This window comes from Raphanus sativus, chromosome 8 (genome assembly GCF_000801105.2).
Source record: "Raphanus sativus cultivar WK10039 chromosome 8, ASM80110v3, whole genome shotgun sequence".
NCBI lineage: Eukaryota > Viridiplantae > Streptophyta > Magnoliopsida > Brassicales > Brassicaceae > Raphanus > Raphanus sativus.
The window spans coordinates 3,473,266-3,497,713 of record NC_079518.1 but is presented as its reverse complement, the minus strand read 5'-3'; the positions used below and the strand labels follow the sequence as shown (position 1 = coordinate 3,497,713).

Below are 24,448 nucleotides of genomic sequence, written 5' to 3'. Positions count from 1 at the left end.
AAAAAGAAGAAAACAGGTACTATGAATCTTCATAGATCAGAAGTGCAGTGACTTGACTAACAGTTTTTGAATTTCGTCTCTTTATAAAACAACAATATACAAATAATTTAATTCATAACAGTAACGTAACTGATACTATACACCAAAGTTATAACATCATTGGTTGCTTAAACAGCCATAAGAAAATTGTATTCGCCGCAACTAATCTCCATCAATGTGATCACTGTGATGTAAATGCCTGCAAACACAAGTTACAAGTACCAGTGAAGGTCAGTGAATACTTAATAGACAAAATCATCAGTACCACGATCGTCATCATTTGACATATTAAACTTACTGAGAAGACATTGCAGTGACCAGGATCAGCGAGATGAGCCATGAGATTCTCAATTGGATCTTGACTAGCACTGTAGTTAGCTTGGAAACAGAAACCAACGAAAGCAAGCATCGCTAACCGTCCGTTTTTAATCTCTTTAGTTCTCATAACCATGACCGGATCAGGAGAACCTCTCCCCCACATCATCGGGTCGAACCACAAACCTCCCGGGTAACCAACATCCGGTTTAGGATTCACCTTGTGCGGATACTGAGGCTCTATGTCAACCGAACCCGGTTTGATAAAATCAGCCCATCGTCTACCTTCAGCCCACCCCATTAACACTAACTGGACCACAAATAAGGTAGTGGAATCCGCGAAATACTCGCGTGACCCTGCGTCATACCACGAATAATTCTCGATGAAACCTAACCGCTCCAGACATTCCGGTATTAAGATACCGGTTACTGCCAGCATGGCCCACCGGCTATGTATGAGCTCAGCTTGCGCAAACCATCTAAGAGTTTCCGGATCAGACCCTATAAAACGAAACCGGTTTAGTAAAATTCCGGTTAGTTTTGGTAAACCGAAATGAGGTTTCATGCTTACCTAGACCAAGAGGATCGAAACCGAAATCACCAGGAAGACTGCCATCTAGCCATTCAGGAGGAGAAGTACCAGGGAACCACATAGGACGGTCCGGAGGAAGTGGTTCACAGACACTAGAAACTTCTTTGCCGGCACGAACCACCACCAAACGCTCGCTCGTTCTTCCATCGACGCGTGATGAGAACGCTCCTGGTGCATTTTGTACTCTGCTCGTGGATAAAGAGAGTGTGGAAGCGAGAGCAGAAGCAATGGCAAAAGCCATCTTTTGTAAATTTTCTTGTGGCACTCTTTTTTTCTTCTTGTTGCTGCTGTTGAGTGTATATGGACACTCGCATGTTATGGGCTTTGTTATCCAGAAAATTTTGTGAAGCCAGTGTTACGTGACACGTGTACGGCTCGATATGGATGATAAGTTTTTGAACGGATCATGTAGTATCTAAATTATATACCATGATTGGTGAAACCATACAAAATTGTAGTATAAGTTATCTCAATTCTTTATCTTGGACTTGGACTATATATAACAAGCAATAAAAATTAAAAGCTGGTTTTGAATTAAGAAACGGGGTTATTTATTTAGCATTTTCTTATTGATTTCGTCATTTATGTAAATAACTATAAATATGGGGCAAAACAATGTAAGTAGAAAGTAGAAACAGAGGAAGCTGTCTTAACATATTTCTCTTGGCAACGAACTCATCCACGTGTCGAAGAACTGACAACCCTCCACTCCGGCGACAATGTACAGAACGGCGGCGAAGCGTCTTCTCGGCGCTGGTTTAATAACCAACCGCCTCCTCCGAATCCGATCTCCCAAGCTCACGTCCACCATCATCCCTTCCTCTCACACTTCCAATCTCTGCACTCAATCGATGGTTAACACTGAATCACCGATTAGCAATCAGTCGGGTCCCACGGCGGCTTCCACGGCTACAGGGGAAGGAACTCGTAGGAAACCAAGACCCGAGATTCAGGAAGAGCAAGCTCGTGTTCTCTCAGCGTCTCTCCGTCACGTGGTGGGTCTCTCTCTCTCTCTCTCTCTTTACGCCGTAAAGTTTCCATTTTTAAGCGATTAGTTTTATGTAGCCGAGGTTAGGTTGGACGGAGGAAGCGATGATGGCTGGTTCAAGAGATGTCGGTGTGTCTCCTTCCATTGTTGGGTCTTTCTCCAGGAAAGAAACTGCTCTTGTCGAGGTTAATGTCTTCCACAACACACTTTGAGGTTACCATAAAAGCTTCAAACTTTGGAGTGTTGATGGTTCTGTTCTTCTCTGTTTGTACTCTTTGTTCAGTACTTCATGGATGAATGCCTACAACTGCTTATCGACAGAGTTGACTCTGGATTGGATTTGCAAAACATGATTCCAAGTGAACGCATCTCCAAGCTCGTCAGAATCCGGTTAGAAATGCAGGTTCCTTACATGTCAAAATGGCCTCAAGCTCTCAGCATCCAAGTGAGTTTTTTTTGGGCTGGTTCTCTCTGTTTTGTGATATATATATTCTGATGTTTTTTTTTTTTGAATAAATCTCCAGGCGCATCCAGTGAACGTACCAACGAGTTTTAAGCAGAGGGCAATGCTGGTTGATGAGATATGGCACAGTGTTGGAGATGGAGCCTCGGATTTAGATTGGTATGTGAAACGCACTGTTCTTGGAGGTGTTTACTCAACCACCGAGATTTACATGCTTACAGATGACTCCCCAGGTCTTAAAACTCCTCTCCTCCCTCCCTCAAATTTCATTGTGTGGAAGAAAAATAACACAAGTTTTGAAGTTTGATTATCATCATCATCATTTCATGTTGAGTAGAGTATAGGGATACATGGGCATTCCTTGATGACAGAGTCAAAGATGCTTTTGATCTCAAGAAAAGCATACAAGAGGTCAAAAGTCAAACCTTTATTGATATGTTTTATTCTTGCTACTATTTACATATTTGGAAGGAGAGTGTTCTCATTGGAGACAAATTGACATATTGTGTGGCAGGCCAAGTATTTTGCACAAGACATTGGAGCTGGAGTAGGGAAATCGTTTGAAGGTCTGATGAATGGAGTTATGCACACCATGTCCACACGTCGTGGTGGTGGTGGTAGTAGCTCTACGTTTTGAGAAGATGCACACCTTTAGAAAAAAATTAATTTGCTTCATCCTTATAGAGATAATCACAATATTTTGAGTTTGAGATATGCTTATAATAAAATTGTATCACTATGTATGACTTGAGAAGTGTATAAACTTTTTTTTGTCGAGTAAAAAACCAATGAGTTTGTGAATGGCGATGAAGTATTGTGCTATAGCTAAGTTTTTTTTTTTTTTTTTTTGATCAACTGCTATAGCTAAGTTTTTTTTGTCTGTAATAAAGTTGGGTGCAGCTTAATTAGGAAGGTTGTATACCATTCGAACACAAAAATATTGGGGCTTCTTTGTAATTAATTAAATTGAGGGTCGTTGTAGAGAAATCTTTTAAATATTCTAAATTGACCCCGGAAAGTTTTAGAAAAGTCAGTTTTGGATAGCTGAACTCGTGGCAAGCTAGAACTGATTTGGTTGTGGAGTTTAGACAAAGCCTGAGAGAGAGTCTGTCGGTGAATATCGGGGGGAAGATGGTGAAGTCTTCAGAGATCGTGAAGAAGCTCAATCTCAGGTCTCACCAAGAAGGTGGTTTCTTCTATGAAACGTTCAGAGATTCTTCTGTCATCCTCTCCACCTCTCATCTCCCACCCACCTGTAACTCCCTCTCTCTCTATATTACACTTGTTTATTGGCATCCATCTTGATTTGCAATCTTACTGGTGTAATGTAGTCATTAGATCCGAATTTGGATCGCTGATATTAGAAATTAGTATTGCCTGATTTTTGTTATTACAGATCATCACCAAAGTTTGATCCTTTTTGTTTTGTCTGAATCTGTGTAGTCAAGGTGGACAGAGCTGTGAGCACAAGCATCTACTTCTTGCTTCCTTCTGGTAACGTTTCACGTCTTCATCGCATTCCAATGGCTGAAACCTGGCACTTCTATTTGGGTGAACCCCTCACTGTAAGTTTGAAGCAAAAAGGAACGATTTTTTTTTTTTTTTAAATGTCTTTTGGTTCTTGTTTTAATACACCTCTGTTCTTGTCTTTGATCTCAGGTAGTGGAGATCCACGACGATGGGAAGTTGAAATTCACGTGTCTTGGTCCTGACTTGATTGAAGGCGACCAGAAGCCTCAGTACACTGTCCCTCCAAACATCTGGTTTGGTTCGTTTCCGACAAAGGATTTTCATTTCCCTCACGATGGGAATCTGCTTAGAACTGAGCCTAGAGACTCCGAGAACCATTTCTCTCTTGTTGGATGCACCTGCGCTCCTGGTTTCCAGTTTGAGGACTTTGAGCTTGCGAAACGCTCTCACCTCTTATCGCTGTTTCCTCAGCACGAGTCGCTTATCACAATGCTCTCTTATCCTGAGTGAAGGAGGTTAATGATAATAAAAAGAATGACAACTCAGTTCACTATGTTGTTTTGTTTCTTTCAACACCTTACTTATGAACCATGCGAGGTTGTAATTGTACTCTTTTGATTTTACTTTTGAACTATCTTTCTTTGTGTTTTTTCAAGTTGTGGATTGATCAAATCATGTTCAGCAAAGAGAAAAGCTTTAGTTTCGAATCAAGCTTTATTCTAAAAAACAGAGCTGAATCATCTGATGATTTACAAGAGCTTCCAATTTATGACTTATGAGATCAAAAATCAAGCAACCAGTTGAAGGAAAGCACATGGATTTGTCTGTTCGTTTACACTTTCTCCCCCTGAAGAAGCTTTTTTATATATGACCAGGCCGTACATAAATTACATGTAGTGTGTGTAACGTAACTATACAAACTTACTTTGAAGCTTTTTTAAAACTCTACACTCAGAATTCAAAACCAATTTTTTTGATATGACTAGTCCTCTCCACCACATGCACAGCAAACATTTGAGCAACACTCAAAGCAAGCGATGCAAGCAAGCGCTGTGAAGAGCTGCGTGAAGACAAGGACACATTGATCATTGAGCTTGGTGCAGCATTGGACACAGCACATGCAGCAACATTTGTTGCACAAGGAGACGCAACAGCTCGAAGCAGCCTTCACGAACTTCTCAGCAGCATCAGGCTCTCTCTGTTCTCCATATCCTGGTGGAACATTCTCTCTGGTAGCCGTTATATCACCAAAGCCTATCCCAAAGTTTTGCAGTGGGATTGTTCTTGATATCATCTTCTGTTTCTCGCCGTTGCTGCTCGCTGTCTGTTGAAAAATATTTGGTGTACATATGAGTTAAAACGAATCTGATTTGGTCCATATAGCAAAACAAATCACTATGTTTTGGTCTAATGTTTGAGAAGTTATGGTCTAATGTTTGAGAAGTTAGTTCATAACTTCTATAGATATGAATACATACCTTTTTCTTTACGCCAGTGTCATTGGCTTTTGATGCTTCTTCTGTGTTGTCTAGTTGGATCATTCTAGTATACTCAGATGGTACGCCGGTTTGGATGCTTAGTTTACTAATCTGAGAAGAAGAAACATAGGAGAATTGAAGAAGATAATCATGAAGAGGACAATCTTGAATAGTAAACAAACCTTTTCTTTGAGCTGTTTGTCTTCCAAGAACCATGCCTCAGCAGTAAGCAAGTCAATCACATTCTTTGCAAACACCTAAGATACATATTTAGGGAATGACAGTGTTTGTTTAAAAACACATGTCTTTTAGAAAGAAAGATAATAAGAAGGAAGATGATGAAGTTACTTTATCAAGAGGCATATCTTTTGCACTTTGTACAGTCAGCTCTACAGAGAAGCTGCTAAAATCTCCTAGCAGACCATTGGCTTTCACATTCTCAGGGAACTTTCCTCTGTATCTCCCATATATCATCAATGGACTTGAAGACGTCAGATCAGGAATATTCGAAGGGTATACCTATTAGTAGTCACAGGTAACATTTTCAGTTTCAAAAAAAAAAAAAAATAAGCAAACAATCTTAGCATAGAGGCACACCTCAACTTCATCAAGATCCTGCAGAGGCTCTATTGCTATATTCAGAAGAACAGTGGATAAAGCCCTTGTAAACAATTTGTCTAACCGTTCTTCGATGTGATCTGTACATCAGAAAAAAAATAAAAAATTCTATGAAACTATATTACATTATACTATTTGGACTCAAAGTTTTACCTGTATTATAAACCGATTCATGCTGGCCCCTAGATAGATTTGCAAGCGTTTGTAAGAAGTAGTGATTACAGAATACACCTGAAGATATTGCAAAGAGTAGTTCACATATGAAGATGTAAATCAAAAATAATGATAATAATCAAAGCCTTGGAGGGAAAGATTTACCTAACCCAAAAGTGTGTATCCGTGGAGACACTGATCCACCACTAGCAAGACGTTTCTTCATTACATTACAAATGTGTCTCTCATCTTCAACAGACCCATCTGTTACGAAGAAGATCATAGGAAGGGAGCCACGTGTATTCGAAAGCATTTCCACAGCCTGAAAAAATATTGAAACAAACTTGGCTATTTTCACAACTAAAGGTGTTTAAGCTTATTATTAAGCTACAAGTGAGCGTAGGGAAAATAAGACCTTCTCTAAGGGAGGGAGCATGTTAGTACCATCTGCGACAACAAAGTTCTTGTTCATCCACTCAACGCCTCTTTCAACAGCATCTGGAGTAACCAACTCCAGTGAGGTTGAAAACAGAGAAGTATCATCACTGAAAGTGATAATGTTAAAGGAATCTCCAGGACTAAGCTTGGATAGAGCTGTGGATATCGCATTGTTTACATCCTCGAGAGGTTTTCCAGCCATGCTTTTACTTACATCAACAACAAACACAACCTCCCTCTTGAATGCCTGAAAGTAGAGTAAAAGAAACTTAAGATGTAATGCAAATAGCATTCGTTTCATAAGAGAGTACAAGATTCAAACCTTAGTTTTTTGCTGCTTTCCTGGAAAAAGATAGAATGAGAATACATCTCTCTGATCCACATCTTGGACAGGTGCAGATTGAAGAAAAAGTCCACCAACTATATTACTTGAAGAGGCCTACCACAAGAACATAAAGGGATAATCAATTTTTACAGCATTGGAGCAGGAACAGAGATTGAAAGCACCAGGGAGAGAGAGTTTAGTACCGTATAAGAAAAGCTAAAATCTGTATTTGACCATTTCAAAACATCTGCTTCATTTGAAAACCTCAACGTCCCTGCGTTCCTCATTTTCTCCTGTAAAACATGAACATAATCAGAAAATTAAACATTAACTAAGTAATTATATAAGAGATTTGTGTCAACCTGCCAATTAATTTTAAGTTAAGAGTATTATGGAACCACACCTTAAGTTGATGACTGCATCCTTTGCAAAGAACTTCTGTTCCGGTTCCGGCGTCAACACTCAAGTAAATCTTCTCCCTCTTGGAGATTTTCTTTACAGCAGGAGTCACATACTCAGGAAAGTTGAAAGGAACGTCTAGGAAAAACTCTCCTTCGTTATACGTCAGCTTCTGAGACCAAGACATCTTTATAGAGAGATTGGTACCTCCATCAACCTGTGAAGTAACAATAGGACATAATAATCAGAAAAGAGAAATAAACAAGACACAAGAGGTAAAAAACAAAAAAAACATTTTAAGTGGATAACCTGTGGTACAGTAAGAGTGAATATGTTTGGTTTCAAAAACCCTCCACTTTGAGTCTGCGTCGTCTTCTCCAACTGGTTACCATCTTGAGCCGTGATCAGTTGCGTCGTGTAAGATTTTCTAGGAACCTCGACCTCAACACCAAGAATCGAACCGTGTTCTCCCATAGGAATAGCGATACGGCAATCGCATCTCTTGCTTCCCATGACGCAGTGGACACGCCACGTTCCCGTGACGGTGACGAGAGCCGTGTCGAGGTAACAGTCCACGTCGAGCTCGATAGCGTTCATCTGGAGAGGGATCAGAGCCGGTGGGTCGCACCTGCCGTGCACGTGGGGCTGGTAGCTAGGCAGGTCCGGGTTATCCACGATCCCCGGGTCGGGTATGACCGCGTAGACCATGGGGGAAGAAGGAAGGTAGGCCTGCGACGGGGAGGATCTCTCCATCGGCGACGCTAGCGTAGGCGCCGCGACGGCGCGATCGTTTCCGAAGTAAATACGTTTCGAGAGTTTAAGACCGTCTTCCACCGCCCTTGCGAAATCCTCCGCCATCTTTGCCGGCGGCGACGGCGAAGAGATCTTTTTGTCTCGGGGTTTGGTTCTCTCTTCTCTTCTCTTTCTTTTCCTAAATTTTCTTCGGGAAAATAATCTGAGGAGGACGATGTTGCTTTCTTCAGACAGCGAGGGAAACAAATCACTTCGGAGTTCTGTCTTTTCCAGCGCATATTTTTCACTTTAATTTTTTTTTAATTTACTTATAATTACGAAAATGACCCTTTTCTTTTTTGGCGCGATCGAGATCAACGGTTGAGAGAAGTTTGCCGACAAAATACATATGCGTGAGAACGAATCATTTTTATACACGTGGCAGAGAGCATGGTGGACCCACTGTAGGATGAATGTGGTTGAAGCATAGGATTTTAGACTTTAACGTTCTCCACCGGTAAAGTCTCGTGGATGCTTGTGCGGTCTCACATGACGAGCCGTTGGCTCATGGGCTTTCTATGCGGTTATTGGGTTGGTGGAATCAACTGACGTATCGCATACACTTACTTTTTGGCTGGATGATTTTCCTGATATAAAATTTTGGTAGAATGGTCTAAACAGACTAAGACTTTACAAGATGAATAAATAGCGGGAGTACAAGTACAATCCCTGTTCCAAAACTCGGCCGAGTCACCGATTTTGCGGCTGAGAATACGGTGATGGAAGCTGTAGAGTGGCGAGTTAGGGGTGATCGGTATCATTATACGGTGAGGCGAGTTATGTCCGCTTGGACTGTAAAATTGCATAACGCGGCGTATAAAAAGTAAAAACTCGGAATCTCAAAGTTCACTTGAAATCACTAAAATAGCGTGATTCTCAAAAAATGAGACTGGAAGTGTTGTATAAACATATGATTCGAAGTTGTAAACATGATATCGTTGCTGACTGAAACGGGTGGTGGTTTCTGTCATGTCTGGTGGTTGCCAAACGAAGAAGATGATATTTTCAATTTGACTTCACGATTTTCAATTACTTTTTAAAAGGCCAGGTAGTTATAATATTCATAAGCCTAGTCCTTTAGTTGTAATAATAGTTCTTTATACTTTTAATTTGCATGTACTAATAACAATTTTTGTATTTTTGTTTCTTCTCGTTATCAAAACTATATATTTTGGTCATTCTTGTAATTAAGTAGATCTTTTTCTGTATTAATGTAACTAAATAATAATAATTATGATTTATGATATACTTTGGTGTTTAATGAATTTTTTATAATTTTTTTTTTTTTTGAAAGAATGTTAAATTTTATTCAAACAAAAAAAAACATTTTTACAACCAAGTGCAACAGAATTGAATCTAAAAGAAACATAAGACTCAAATTAACAAGAAGCTAAAAAATTTCTTAAGACCAAACCATCAAAGAAAAACTTAAATCCCCCTCAAATTTGACTATATGGAACAAGTCAAAATTTGGAAATGCTATGAAATTTCCCTCACTAAAACTCCCATTAGAGAAAACTCAATTGGGACAAAACTCTAATGTGGGAAAAAGAATAGAAAAATTCATAGCTAGGGGACAATAATTTTTTAGAAAGAAACCATTTTGAAACTCAACTTCTTCCAAACCACACTTCCATAATCTTTCCATACTTCTTCCCCTTCCTTCTAAGAGTAGTAATCCTATTTCTGATTTGCTTATCAAGGCGATTCACTAGGCACGAAACAAGAATAGAAGGATCTCCCACTCTCCTTATATTCCGCTTGTGCCAAAGTGCATAATATATCACAGCTTGAAAGCAATATCTGAACAGGATTGATAAGTCTCTGTTTTGCAGCCCCTTAATCACCACCTGAACTACATCATTCCATTGATGAACTCTCCTTGAACCTGCCATGTTCTTCACTACTCCATACCACACTTCTTTAGAATAACTGCAGTAAAAAAAAATATGATCCCTTGTCTCCATTGTTGATTTACACAGCCAACAAGTCGATACAGCTTGAGATTATTCCAATTTTATATATTTTAAACTAAAAATATATTAAAAATTATTCCCCGCGTATACCTCGAGTTTATTCCAATTTTTCGATAACTCGCTAGACATGAGATTGCCGCACGGATAGCGCGTAGCGCGATTCCGAACAGGAAGTACAATGATAGAAATAGTTAACATGAAGATATGATTAATCAATGCCCGGTTTACTATTTTGTGATTTACATACCAATAACAGAAATAATAAGGTATTTACTAGTGAATGATTCTTGTATCGTAAGTTTGGTAATTCAATCCTCTAGTTTGGTTCTAGCTTCCTCTACAGTCTTTATCTAGCTAGGCATGATAGTGGCCGTTATGAGGTGGATTGTATAGAGATCAGAAACAAATGTCAAGTATGTTTTGAAGTTCCAAAGAATTTTAAGATTAAAATTGTGAAATGAGCCATATGAGTCGGCATATCTTTTGTACTTACGGATTTCACGAAGAGTGATTTTGACAACTTCTTTGATGGTTTTGACAATGTTGATCTTCGTGTCTATGGGACTTGGTGATTAGTTGAAGACGAAGAAAGTGTCTCTCTACACTTGTAAAAGGCCTGTATATTAAAATATCACACACATAAAATAAAAATCAGTACACGAGGTTCGAGCCTCTCACCTACCTTGAACTTAGTGCTGGGAATTTGATTCATTATCCGCGGGCCCCGCCCCGTTTGATCCGCCGCGGGGCGGGTGCGGGTCGAGTGATTTGAAAAAAATTGTTCGCGGGTGCGGGTGCGGGTCGAGTGATTTTAACGCGGGGCGGGTGCGGGTCGACCGAATTTAAACTGCGGGTACCCGCCAACCCGCAAAAAAAAAAAAAAAAATTCTTTTTAAAATATGATTTTTTTAGTAAAAATTATGTTTTTTATAATAAAAATAATAAAAAATACGAATATTTTTTAAAATTTAATTAAAATATATTATTTATATTATTTTTTTAAAAAATATTAATTAAAATAATTTTTTTATTATTTTTTATATTACCCGCGGGTCCCGCGGGTTACCCGCTAATTTATGCGGGGCGGGTCTTATATTTTTTAGATGCGGGTCAAGCGGGTCGAATTTTTGAATCGAAAAAATGAGTCGACCCGCAGCGGGGCAGGGCGGGTCGGGGCGGGTCGACCCGCAAACCCAGCACTACTTGAACTGAATGAATATATCATGATTTATCATTTACCAACTAATATAAGGCCGAAAAATTACATATCTGAATTACATATCTGAAAATTGGCTGGAAGCACATGCTTCTGCCACTTCTGTCCAGGGCCGGTACTGCATGCATGGGGATGGTACAAATCTTAGGCTCAGTGATAGATTATCATATATCAACCATCCGCTAGCTATTAATACTATGGTATGGAGGAAACCGATGATTTGTATCATTTAGTTATGTTCTTTCACTTTAATTGTTGAGATAGAAAAGTGATTCTCGGTTGTTGTTTTCTTTGCTCTGTCTGTCAGTGTCACCGTAAAAGAGAGCTTGACGAGTTAGACTTGTTCCTAGAAACTGCAGTGATAATATTTTACGTAATAAGACATCAACATCTACAGAAAATAAAACAACCTTTTGGAAAGTAAGATCTGTCCGTATGAAATTGCAATGATAATTTATTCAGAAACTGAGCCAACTTTTTTAAAGTAAGAAAATGTGAAACATATTGATGTTTTTTTCTTCTTTTCTTTTCACTTTTTCAGTGATGTTCTTACACCAACAGTAACAAAAAATAAATTAATAATTAACATGTGGAAAACATCACAATATTTTACTTTTCTTTTTGCTCAAATTTTTGATTGACTCGTTTCTGTATGCAATTCCATGTATTTCGGAGCTGTTACGTGTGAAGGCCATCGTATTTAACTATTTATTAACAACAAAAACGTGAAGGCCATCGTTTTGGGATTTCTTTTTCAGATTAGATACCTATCAAATCGATATCCACGAAATTGCATGATTCTTAATTTTAGACACCAAATCTTTTTATTTTATGTTGTCTAAGTCTTCTCGCGACTGGCTAGAAGATGTTAAGAAATTTGAAGGATCGCCTAATCCACAACTTTTAAAGATTTTACTTTATAGATATGGTCCAAAAAGGCTTCACAAATCACGGCCAATCTGAAAAAATAATAATAATAATTAAAGTGCAAAAAACTAAGGAAGAAATATATCACTTTATTTTGAACTTTTCTATATTACTTTTGTTGCATGATAAAGAGACCTTTAAAGAAACATTTAGTTTTATTCCAAAAAATTAACATGCTCTAGTTTAGATCGCAATCTATTTTTAATATGTTTTTAGAAGTATAGCACCCTAAACTGACATAAAACGATGGTTATCGACTTATCGGTACATTAAAAGGGGGAAATCGGTACCGAAAGAATCATACAACGTGGGTTGTCCAAGTCGTATTTCTAGTTTATAGGGTTTTATGCTAGGCGCTTATTTAAGAATCTATAGGAGTATACGTTTATATATGTTATTTATTTACAATATACTCCCTCTGTTCCTAAATACTTGATGTTATGGATGATGGCACAAGAATTAAGGAATATATTTTTATCTTAAAAATTAGCATTGAAAAGAAAAATTAAAACTAATCCAACCAATAATCAAAAAGATTATAAGATTCTATTGGTCACACAGTTTTCAATAAAGCTATAACTAATATAAAAATATCAAAACATCATCTATTTTGAAACATCCAAAACTCTCCAAAACATCATCTAATTTGGAACGGAGGGAGTATATACTCCATCCGTTTCAATATACTTGATGTTTTAGAGAAGTTTTGTTGTTTCATAATAGATGATATTTGCACAAATCTATGTAACTTTAACTTTATCAAAAACTGTGTAACCAATTGAATTTTTATTATTTCTATTTATAATTAAATAAATTAGTTTTAAATTGTACTTTAGTAATATTTTAAATAAAAAATAGTTTTCCTTAATATTTGTGCATTGAGGTAAAACATCAAGTAATATGGAACATAGGGAGTATTTGCTAATTGCTATTCGTATCGACAAAATCAATATTGCATTGCATGATTCTAGTTAATTGGAAACCAAATCTTGTGTTGTACTGCCTATCCTCTCGCAATTGGTAGAAGATGTTGAAATAGAGACATAAAGGATCTTCTTCCACTCCAATAATTTGTCCATATTTGTAATTTATCTCAAAGATTGTGTCCAAAAGCAAATGAGATTCACAAATCACACAATGGTCCACTAAACAGAGTGCATTTACTACATAAAATCAATTTAATAAAGGAACTCAACTGAAAACGATGACAACAAATAATAAATTGACCATTTTGTCGAACAATTTATTTATTCAGAGAAACTTGACATTTAGTAATAATGCATCCAAATAAACAAATCAACAAAATTACCAGAATATATCAACATCTATACTATTAAAGTACAAGCACATTTGAATTTTTTTACTAAACATGCCCTTTCTTTAACTCACATTGCTTATTTCATTAAGGGCAATCAAGTAATATTAATAACACATTTTTATTGGATCATTTTTTTTTTGATCCAGCCCACTGCCCACATCATCTCTTTTGGGCCATTTGGGCTGATTAAGAAATCAGATCCAATTCTTATTTTTCTCCCTAATTCAAATAATTTATTTTCAACCATTCTTAATATTTTGTGTAGTGAACAAAAATTAATAACTTAATTATTATGTTTTTTATTTTTAATATAATTTAAGCATTCATAAAAAAATTTGAATTTTTTCATTGAAAAGTATAAATCTTTATTAAAAGTATATATTTTTTATTAAAAAATTAACCACATAATAAAATTAATATATCAGAGTTATACCAACTTAATTCATTAAAAATAAAGTTTAATTTTCTAAACATAAATACTCATTAGACCTGGACGTTCGGATACCCATTCTGGTACGGATTGGTTCTTTCGGATATCGAGTTTTTCGGGTTTTAAAATTAAACCCCATTCGGGTTTTGAAATTAAACCTCATTCGGGTATTATAAAATTTCGGGTTGGGTTCGAGTCGGGTCTTTCCGGGTCCGGATGGGTTCGGTTCTCATGCATAAGAACCTGCAAAATAACCAAATAACCAAAGTATCTAACGGGTTCGGTTATTTGTACTTAAAGTAACCAAAATATCTGATTCGGTTCAAATTTTTGTATCCAAATTATTCAATAGTAACCAAAAATATACATTTTATACAGTTTTTTGGGTAAATTTTTATCCAAACTATCATATTTTATCCAAAAATACTCAAATTACCGAAAATAACTACTATAGTTAACTTATAAAATTAATTAAAAAATTAAAATAATTATAAATATAATTATAACATATATTTTTAGATATATTTCGGATATCTTCGGGTACTCATTTGGTTCTCGGTTCGGGTTGGATTCGGGACCGGTTCTTCGGATATAGCAATTTAGAACTCATTCGGATATTTACCCCGGGTCTGATCGGATTCGGGACCCTGATTTTCGGGTCGGTTTCGGGTTGGTTCTTCGGGTCCGAATATTGTGTTCTGGCCTATACTCTTTTAAAATGAAACACGATAAAGAAAAATAAAAAAGCTTAAGTCTTTTATAAAAAAACAAATATATAAAAATATGACATTTACTAAATATTTGTCAATTTAAAAAAAAATAAAGGAAAATAAATCCGCGCTTTGAAAGCGCGGATCAAAATCTAGTAATACTTATAACTTGAGCATAGTTTGAAGTTATCGCGTCACTAAGTGGATTGAAATTTACTAGAGCATCAATGATATATCTATATTTAAGTGAAGAGATTACCTCTCTTTTCTTATCAAAGAAGGATTATTACCTCTCTAAGTGATTATTTTAAAAAGGATTAAATTAATTTGTCTAACTTAGGGGACTGAATAATATATAATAGTAAGCAGTAACATCTTAATATTAGCAATAAAATGGAAAACGATTAAAAATAAGATAATCTTGTGAGGAGTAATTACTAAAAGAAGGAGGAAAATTCCAGGTCAAGAGAGAGTGGTCGCTGTCGGATTGAAAGAAACACACCAAACAAAGATCTTTGAAATCTTAAAAAAGATTCGGTGCCCAAAGATTTTGACATTCAAGACACAGAAGATTTACTTATTTACTACATGTGTTTTTTTTCTGACACTTGACCCAACTTAAGATTTTGTTTCCTCTTCAAAGATCTCACCAGCAACATCTGATCTTCCGTATCTCTATACTGAAACCCCACCTCTTATATCTATGTCACTTCTTTTCCCTTCTTCCTCCATCACATTCACATTGATTTCTGGAGTTTTCTTTCTTTCTCTTTAATCCAAAGCTTCTTCTTCGTTTTCTTTAAAACCAATCTTACATTCTTTTCTCTGAGTTATAGAGAAATGGCTGTTGGTGAGGTCATGAGGATGGACGTTCCCACCGGTGGAGATCTGACTGTTAGTTTGCCTGAACTACATGTTCTAGCTGTCGACGATAGTGTTGTGGACCGTAAAGTCATCGAGAGATTGCTAAGAATCTCTTCTTGCAAAGGTATACTATACACGGCACCATAGAATTTTTCTGTCACTCTGTTTTTTAGGGTTTCGTTCTGTTTGCCTAATAATCTGTTTATTTCAGTGACAACTGTAGAGAGTGGGACTAGGGCTTTGCAGTATCTTGGCTTAGATGGAAACACAGGAGCTTCTGATCTTAAGGTACAAATCTGTTTGGTTACTGTCTTACTGAGAAAAAAAAAGTATTTATATATTAGTTTGTTTTGGTAGTATTAAGTCTGATATTTTTTTGTTGTTGAAGTGCTTTATTAAAAGTTATGTGTGATCTTTTGTTGTAACAGGATTTGAAGGTGAATTTAATAGTGACGGATTACTCAATGCCAGGACTAACAGGATATGATCTTCTCAAGAAGATTAAGGTAATAATTAATTAGTAACAGATTTTGATTTTCTCAATATGAGAAAAAAACTTGAATAAGTTTTATCCAATGCTGATACAAGTATATTGATAATGTGCAGGAATCTTCTACATTCAGAGAAGTACCTGTAGTGATCATGTCATCTGAGAACATCTTAACTCGTATAGAACAGTAAGTGATTCTGTAAATGTGTAACAATACAAAGTAGATCATATTTTTTTTTGTCTCCGTTGTGATCTAAACTAAGTGGCTTATCCTCTCTATTTTTTTTTCAGATGTTTGAAGGAAGGAGCTGAGGAGTTCCTGTTAAAACCGGTGAAGCTCTCAGATGTCAAGCGAATAAAACAACTTATAATGAAAAATGAAGCAGAGGACTGCAAAACCTTGACCCATTCTAACAAGAGAAACCTTGGAGAAGATGCTGATACATCATCATCATCATCATCATCATCATCATCATCATCAAGTGGTGATGATTCTTATGTCAAGGACTTTCCATCTTCAAAACGGATGAAATTAGAATCTGAGCAATTTTCTTCTTTCCTTTGAAATACATAGAGCCAAGACCTTAGCTAGCATTGTCTGTTAATATTCCACATCTAAGTTTTTGTTCAGGCGTTTTTGTTTTGTGGCAATACGAAGACAGTGTTTCCTGTTTGTTATCTTGTAAGGACTCACTAAACTACTTCCTCCAGATTCAACATTTATAATTCCTCCAGAGGTGTTGGTGTATGTGTATGGCGTTTCTCTCATGTAGTTTGTGAGATACCTGGAACTTAGCCTTGCTCTCGCAACAGAGTTGCAGGGAGATTCTTTTCAGGGATAGACTCAGAAGCTGCTTCTTTATGCTATTCAAGATTCCACTTTCGGAATAACCTTCATCATCACATACATACATACCACTGAGCCGACGGGAGAATGATAAGAGGTTCACTCTAATATGTGAAACCAGGATAAAGGATCGTCAGAGACGATTTCAGGAACTAAAACCATTTGACGATCTGAAACATTCCAAGCTTGTATTTAGCAAAAAAAAAAAAAAAAATCCAAGTTTGTAGCTTTATCTACATAAATCTTGGAGCCAAACGTTTTGAAAACTTGTGACAAAATATCCTATTAGGCCGACATATCATATGCAACTATGCAAGATAGACAACTGGTGAATCTGTGTGGTTCCATATAAAATTGATGATCTGATTCATAAGCAAGAGATTGCAATAAAATACAAACAAAGTTTCATTAAATGGAAAAGTGGGACTTACAAACAAAATTTCATTAGATGGAAAAGTGGGTAAGTCTCGAATTAATTAATAATCCATCCGTTCAGAAAGATCCATATTCTAAAAAAAAATCGTTTCAAAAAAATACATTTTTTACTTTTTCATTGTATTATTTAACGAAAAAATGTAAACTTCAAAAAAATAAATAATGTTTATTGGATTTCTATTGGCTAAAAGTTATGGAAAATTATTACTCACCAAAACAATACATTTACAGTCAAATTTTAATGTGTTTTTTTAATATATGCAAAAAGTATACAATATGTATCTTTGATAGAAGTATTACTTACCAAATATTTTTTTTGGAGGACATGCGGTTAGAGTTCCATAATCAACAATGTTAGGCATGTTATCGAATAGGTTTCAGTTTCATCTAGCCGTTGAAGAACTGGTGAGAGACTACCTTATGCGGAAGAAAAGTTCTCCAGACTTCAGATGTTTCATCAAAATGATGGATGTGTTCGACAATGACTTGTGGACACTTCCTCATGTGAGAGAGATCTGTGTTTTGATGAACGCGAATGGTATTATTTTCTAGAAAAGAACCTTATTGGTCACAAAAGGCTGTGGAACCACTTGAAAGATCTGCTTTTTACAAGGAGCATGAATGTTACTACTTTGTGAGGAAGACATGATCTAGGCGTGAAGAAAGAAATCTACTTTTATCATTGAGTGTCAAGAAGAAACAATGGAGGATCAATGTGAAAATTAGCAACATTGTAGACAATGAGGCTATCTAAAACAAACATAGGTAGTCATATTCTGATTCAATTTGAATGAGAGTATTTATTTTTCTTTTGTGACCTATAGGGTTCTTTTCAACACACTGCCATCAAGACCAAAGTAGGTTATATGCAAACTAAGGTGGTGTAGTACACACTGTCATTTTTTTTTTTTTTGAAGTTTACATATTCTTTAAGATACTTATTTTTTTCAGTGGTCTGATTAGCCTTCTGTTGGTGAACAACAATGACTTATTTTAGATTTGTTGTAGCCCTTAAACTATAGTTTTTTCACAAAGTATTCTCCTTTTAGAAATCAAGTTAAACTATTGGTTACTCTAAAACTTAGTCCTCATTCTGTTCTTTTTCTTGTGTCACCTTTGTGCAGTTGAGCCAATGCATCGATCCACTACAAGTTTCTCATTTGTGTCAAAGCATATTTGTTTAAAAATTTCTAATTCATAACTATATTTTCTGTAAGATAATAAATTTTATTATAGAGATAATTTTGATTTACTGTATACCTTTATATTATAATTCTCAATTTAGAGAAATAAATATAATTATTCTATATTTTTTTCTTAAAATTGAAAAACTATCGTATGAATATACATTAGAGCAACTCTCATTTTCGTAATAAAACTCAGCTATGTCAAAAAGTAAAAATAAAATTTATCTAAAAAATAGATAAAAATATAGAAGTGGACTTAGCAGGTAGAAAATATGTCATTGCATTTCTCCTCCTACTCTCCATCAAATTCCTCTAGCAGCGACGGATGTTGTCGATAATTAGGACAATTAGTTATTAGGTTTTATGTTCTCCGATTGATTTACAGTGTAGTTGAATCTACATAAATGGCCGGGAGGACAAATGTTCAGACTTCAAAAGCTAATTCGTTTACGATAGTCTATATCAGTTACAAAACGAATTGAAAGGTGAGAAATTCAAATTACAAAAAAAAACAAGAACAAAAAAATATCAATTTAATCAAATGAATACAAAAAAAATTATACAATCTACCACATAACTCAAAACATTCAAATCAAACAAGCTAAAATAAAATACATCAAACAAAATATTTGATCAGAAGAAAACCAAGTGAATAATTTCAAAATATACAAGGAGACTGAAAATGTTTAATGTTTCAATGTTTGTTTGTGGTTTTGTGATACTTGTCCTTGACCCAACGAAAACCAACGGCAGAACCAGCCTTGAGCTTTTTAAAACCCGAAGAAGCCACAGCTTTTGTCTTGTCTACTCCATGTCCAAATTTCTCCTTGTACTTAGCCGTGTTTGAGTTCGACACAGTTCCACCTCCACCGCTTCTGACGACGGTGGTGCCGCTGTTGTCCCACTGGTCAGCCCACGATGCCCCGTTCATTATAAATGTATCCTTTTAAAAAGCTTTGAATCAGAAACGATTTTTTTTGTATGTACTCAAAGTGAGAATTGATTTCAAGTTTGTGTTTGTGGTTGTTTCTAGTTTCCTATGTTGTGTTTATATACGCGAACATTCATACTCTAAAACGTGTTTCTGTGGTCAAAGTCAAACCTTGTGTTCGTGAACAATAAGAACTTTTTGATTTGCTTCTTTTTTCTTTTTTTTTTAATAGTCAACAATCTTTTGGAATCTTCGTTGCAAGGTTAAATGGTTATTTTATAGAATCAGGTACCTATTGAGGAAGCTTCTTCAAATTATCCCGAAGCAAAAGAAATCAACTGCAACACTATCTTATCTCAATGGTAAAAGCTTTGCCGACAAAAGACCAAATAAAAAAGATGTTTAGGAGAATATTGAGTGTTTTTTAAGATGTAGTTCTTTACGCGATTTAGCGAGCACTCGGTTACAAGAACTCAGGAAAAGCAAATAAAATAAAAGTGGGTACATATCATCTTTTCTGTATGCTATCAAAAATATTTCTATCTTCAACTTAATATATTGAGTTTCGTTGTAAATTTTATTATAGTAACTGTATCAGTTAAGTTTTATTTCCCTTTAAACTATAATTTTATTAAAAAATATTTTCTATCTTTGCGTGGGTGGGAATCTTCTATATTTTAAATTACAAGTTGATTAAACTGGATTTGAAAGAGCATTGTAAATTTTATGTTTAAAATAGATGATTTATTATTTTATAAAATTTCTTTAAAATTCAGATTGAATACTACAACGGATTTTAGCTTTGGGTCCAATCTGATATAAAATTATTATATAATGACAACTGTAGCAACTATAAATCGTGATATTTTGGGAAATTAGCATTCATGTTTATACATTTTGAAGAAGATATCTTTTCAAAATACTTTTTTTTGGTTCAAATGCTTTGGAGGCCCACAAGGAAATGTACATTGACATCTATAGTATATAGGACTTCCTCCCGAGCGATCACAGTACGCAGTTGCAAGATTTCCATAATTGTTGTAGCACTTTATTCTGCAATTGACGCAATTCATTCCAATAACCGCCACACATGTTCCTCCCATGTTCTGCGAAACTATATCATGCAAGGTCGGTTAGTAAATAAGACTTTTTTTTGGGTTTTGGGCTTCTGGTTTTTAGTTTTTAAATTTTGATTTTTAATTTTTGGCTTTTGATTTTGTAGTAGATTTTAGTTTTTGGAAAACATAAATGGTGATTTTGGTTTTTAGCTTTTGGTTTTTGTTTTAAAAATTATTAAAATATTTGTTTTAATTTTTTAATTTTGCTGTTGTTTTAGTTTCTAAAAAGCTTCATATGATTATTTTTAGCTTTTAATTTTCATATATTTTTTTGAAGTTGAAATAAAAATTAATAATAAAATATACTTTTATTAATACGAAAATATTACTTACTGTGAATTAAGAAATAACACAAAATATTACCACTTAAAATACATTTATTTATTTAATAAATTAATTTAAAAGAAAATAATGCAAACTAAATAGATGAACCACAATTCATATATATCACAATACATAATTATGCAGTTCAAAAAGACAATACATTATTTAATGTTAAACAAAATTAAAATACTTATATTTTAAATTCTTCTATAATTCAAATATTATAAGAAAATATCAATAGTTAGATTTTCAAATTAATATATAATTTGACAAATACCAAACAGTATACAATTGACATTTAGTTTATTATTTTAACATACTAAATAAAATTTAAGTATATTTTTAGAGTTTGGGAAACTGAATAAAATTATAAATATATTTTGAATTCTGAATTTAAAATTTAAAATTGTATTATCTTTTTGGGTTTTCAAAAATTTAATTAATGATTTTTGATCTGTTATTTTTTAAAATTAACTTATAAGTTAATTTCTCATTTTTAAAACAAAATAAAAAATTACTAAAAAAATATAACCCGAATTTTTGTAGAAAGTACCAATAGTAAGCAAATGATTGTTACTAAACATTTTTGTATAGTAATTATCTTCTTTGTTTTTTATAAAAAAGCATAAATATAATTATTATTATTTTTAACTGAAAAACTAACGTGAGTTTAGAAAAAACCATGAAATTTTATTTTTATGGTAAGAAATCAGTTATTTCCAAAAGTTAGTTTTATTATATTTTAGGAAATCCATTTTTTTCAAAATATTGATTGGATGCAAAATAATTTTTGGAAAAACAAAAACCAAAAACTAATCTAAAAACCCAAAACAATCAACCTCTTAATAAGTTGTTCAGACTTGAGAGATATAAAAATCAGGAACTATTACATAGATCATATATTTACTAATGAAGAAAAATAAAAAATATAGTTAAGGCTAATATAACAATAAATTACAAATCTACAACATTTGAAGTATGTACCAACAATTTGAACTGAGAATAAAATATTTTTGTGATAGAAAATGTTGAATATATATTTTCGAATATTACTTTAGATAAATGTATACCTGAAAGAAACATCACAAGGAATATGATGGGGACAACAAGTGAACAAGTCGCTTTAGACATCTTTGTTTTTTCTCTATTAATTTTTGTTACTAGTATATTGAATAGAATACTGATAGATCTTTGAAATGAAAAGAGTGAAAAGTTATAATATATAGGTGACCAAAATTTTAAAATACAATGTATTTAATGCCCCAAATATTTAATGGTAAATATGAAAAGTAGTATCAAACTTGTGATAGAATTGAAAATTCATCTTTTTCTAATCACATATTGATTTTCTTTTTTATAGACATATTTTTCTTTTCTCAAAGATTTGTTTCACTTAACCACATACTTACTCCACATATTTGTTTCTTTTGATCACATCTAATCTTTTAAAATAGAGTTACTCTAAAAGGATACTATATAAGAATCATAGTTGGACCATATTTAATTAATAACTTAACAAATTAACCTAAATATATTCATATATTAATTTTTGAATTAATGTATATAAGATTAATATCTAAATAAAAGACCAAGCAAAGATTTCTATCTAAATCCTAACAGATTTTATGTATGTTTTGGGTATTAGTTTTGGAATGAAATAATATAGCCCAAAACTATAAAAAATTATAATATTAACTTTTTATATAAAACAAAATAAAAATTGATTTATTTTGTGTATGATTTTATGTACAATTTTATGGTAATAATAAAAGTACAAGACTAAAATATACTAGTATTAACTAATTTAATTTAGTTATATATCAACATTTCGAAAAAAAAAATTTTAGTCATATATCAACATTTCAAAAATACAAATTTTCAAACAAAACTTCTGATAAATGAATATTAATTCCTATAGCAAGTGGATCATAATATATGAATAATAAAATTTCATCAAAAATAAATTCCATCACTAAATATAAAACTTTCAAAATTATACTATTATAAAAAATTGAAATTCGTATACAACATATATCTTTATAAATTTTTTGTATTTTAAATATTATTTTTAAAAATACAATTTTACCCGTGCAAGTGCGCATGTATAACTCTAGTATCTATTATTTTTGAAACATTTATCCCAAAAACATTTTAACCAAAAATTTATTTATTTATGAGAGATTTATTTGGTTTCTCACTTCTTTTTCCTTTTTACCATATATTTATTTATTTTCAAAAGACGTATTTAGTTTCACATATTTGTTTACTTTTGACCCCGTATGTACAAATCCAACATATTTGTTATTTCTTTACCTTATACTAGGAGTTTTTCTGCGCCAAACGCAGAATTAATAATTTTAAATATAATATTTTATTTTATTTTCAAATATATAATTTATATTTTAACATTACTATTTACATATTTTTATTTCGATGGTTTGAACAAAATCATAAACTTATTTTTGTAGTCTTACTCCTCTTGATTTGGTTTAACTGTTTCAATTTGATTTTATTTAAATTTTAATAAAGTTAAGTTACATTTTATAAAAATATTTTTAAGTATATTATATTTAATGATTACTTATTTTTAAATATATATCTTATCATCTAGTTTTAAATATATGCATAAATATAAATATAAATTCTAATAACTTTGAAATTTTGTTTGTCTTGGTTAAAATATGTTAAACTTAGAAATCTATTTATTAATTAACCTGATGAAAAGAGAAAATTAAATAAACTTTTAATCATTTAACTATCAAAAAAATTGATTAGTGCTATTTTATTTTTGTATTTGTTGAGGCACATTTATAATTAATTTTGGTAAATATATATATATATATATATATATATATATATATATATTACTTCAATAGTGATATTTAAGTTATTAATAAATTTAATAGTTTTATCAAATAAGTATTTATATGAAAATTTATATTAATGACGATATATGAGTTATTAGTCATCACCATATTTAAAATTTTTACCAAAAATATATAAATTTTTACAAGGAAATTATACATTTTAAAAATAGTCTTACGCCATGTCATTTTTTCTAAGAGGCATGTCATCTATTTTTCGTGTCATGTTATATTTATTTATTAGGAATGAATGTGGTGACGACATATGTCAAAATCATTTCTCAAATATAGTCTAGAGGATTACAAAAACAAATTTTATTTAGTGATAAATTTATGTTTAAATAATAGTGATTTATTATTTTATAAAATTACTTTAAATTCCAGAATGAATATAAACCACCCACAATAACATCCAACTACAACGAATCTTTAGCTTTATGTTCAATATATTTTATTGACACTAAAAGGGTCCAATCAGAAATAAAATTATTGTATAATGACAACTGTAGCAACTAAAATTGTGATATTTAAATTAGGATCCATGCTTATACATTTTGAAGATGATATCATTTTAAATTAGTTTTTCTCTGGTCCATATTGATAAGAGGATCAGGCACACAAGGAAAGGTACATTGACATCTTTGATAATCAGGACCGCGATCACAATAGGCAGTTGCAAGATTTCCAAAATTGTTGTAGCACTCTAATCTGCATTTGTCGCACGAGATGCCAATAACCGTC

At 33.4% G+C, this 24,448-nt stretch overlaps 6 protein-coding genes across 6 annotated transcripts; 3 read left to right on the top strand and 3 right to left on the bottom strand.

Annotated features, from left to right (window-relative positions):
• Positions 1-48: 48 nt before the first annotated feature.
• LOC108819489 (photosystem I chlorophyll a/b-binding protein 6, chloroplastic) lies at positions 49-1,246 on the bottom strand. Its single transcript, XM_018592533.2, has 3 exons — positions 926-1,246; positions 338-855; positions 49-238 (listed from the first exon to the last, which is right to left on the bottom strand). Exons 1-3 carry the CDS (start codon positions 1,185-1,187, stop codon positions 221-223), a joined length of 798 nt encoding a protein of 265 aa, XP_018448035.1. The 5' UTR covers positions 1,188-1,246; the 3' UTR covers positions 49-220.
• Positions 1,247-1,562: 316 nt separating this feature from the next.
• LOC108819552 (uncharacterized) lies at positions 1,563-3,198 on the top strand. Its single transcript, XM_018592610.2, has 6 exons — positions 1,563-1,941; positions 2,012-2,119; positions 2,218-2,379; positions 2,459-2,630; positions 2,735-2,808; positions 2,912-3,198. The coding sequence occupies exons 1-6, from the start codon at positions 1,666-1,668 to the stop codon at positions 3,032-3,034; spliced, it is 915 nt and encodes a 304-aa protein (XP_018448112.1). The 5' UTR covers positions 1,563-1,665; the 3' UTR covers positions 3,035-3,198.
• A 227-nt stretch (positions 3,199-3,425) lies between these two features.
• Positions 3,426-4,503, top strand: LOC108822880 (uncharacterized). Its single transcript, XM_018596074.2, has 3 exons — positions 3,426-3,652; positions 3,841-3,962; positions 4,057-4,503. Exons 1-3 carry the CDS (start codon positions 3,529-3,531, stop codon positions 4,375-4,377), a joined length of 567 nt encoding a protein of 188 aa, XP_018451576.1. The 5' UTR covers positions 3,426-3,528; the 3' UTR covers positions 4,378-4,503.
• A 212-nt stretch (positions 4,504-4,715) lies between these two features.
• Positions 4,716-8,284, bottom strand: LOC108822554 (uncharacterized). The gene is made up of 12 exons (XM_056991970.1): positions 7,588-8,284; positions 7,283-7,495; positions 7,083-7,172; positions 6,877-6,993; positions 6,532-6,801; positions 6,282-6,438; positions 6,117-6,194; positions 5,943-6,043; positions 5,694-5,864; positions 5,528-5,602; positions 5,346-5,456; positions 4,716-5,191 (listed from the first exon to the last, which is right to left on the bottom strand). The coding sequence occupies exons 1-12, from the start codon at positions 8,134-8,136 to the stop codon at positions 4,850-4,852; spliced, it is 2,274 nt and encodes a 757-aa protein (XP_056847950.1). The 5' UTR covers positions 8,137-8,284; the 3' UTR covers positions 4,716-4,849.
• A 6,840-nt stretch (positions 8,285-15,124) lies between these two features.
• On the top strand, positions 15,125-16,731 carry LOC108819084 (two-component response regulator ARR7). The gene is made up of 5 exons (XM_018592074.2): positions 15,125-15,635; positions 15,723-15,799; positions 15,940-16,017; positions 16,118-16,188; positions 16,293-16,731. Exons 1-5 carry the CDS (start codon positions 15,488-15,490, stop codon positions 16,564-16,566), a joined length of 648 nt encoding a protein of 215 aa, XP_018447576.1. The 5' UTR covers positions 15,125-15,487; the 3' UTR covers positions 16,567-16,731.
• A 2,249-nt stretch (positions 16,732-18,980) lies between these two features.
• On the bottom strand, positions 18,981-19,506 carry LOC108819085 (uncharacterized). The gene has a single exon (XM_018592075.2). The coding sequence runs from the start codon at positions 19,399-19,401 to the stop codon at positions 19,165-19,167; it is 237 nt and encodes a 78-aa protein (XP_018447577.1). The 5' UTR covers positions 19,402-19,506; the 3' UTR covers positions 18,981-19,164.
• Positions 19,507-24,448: the final 4,942 nt, after the last annotated feature.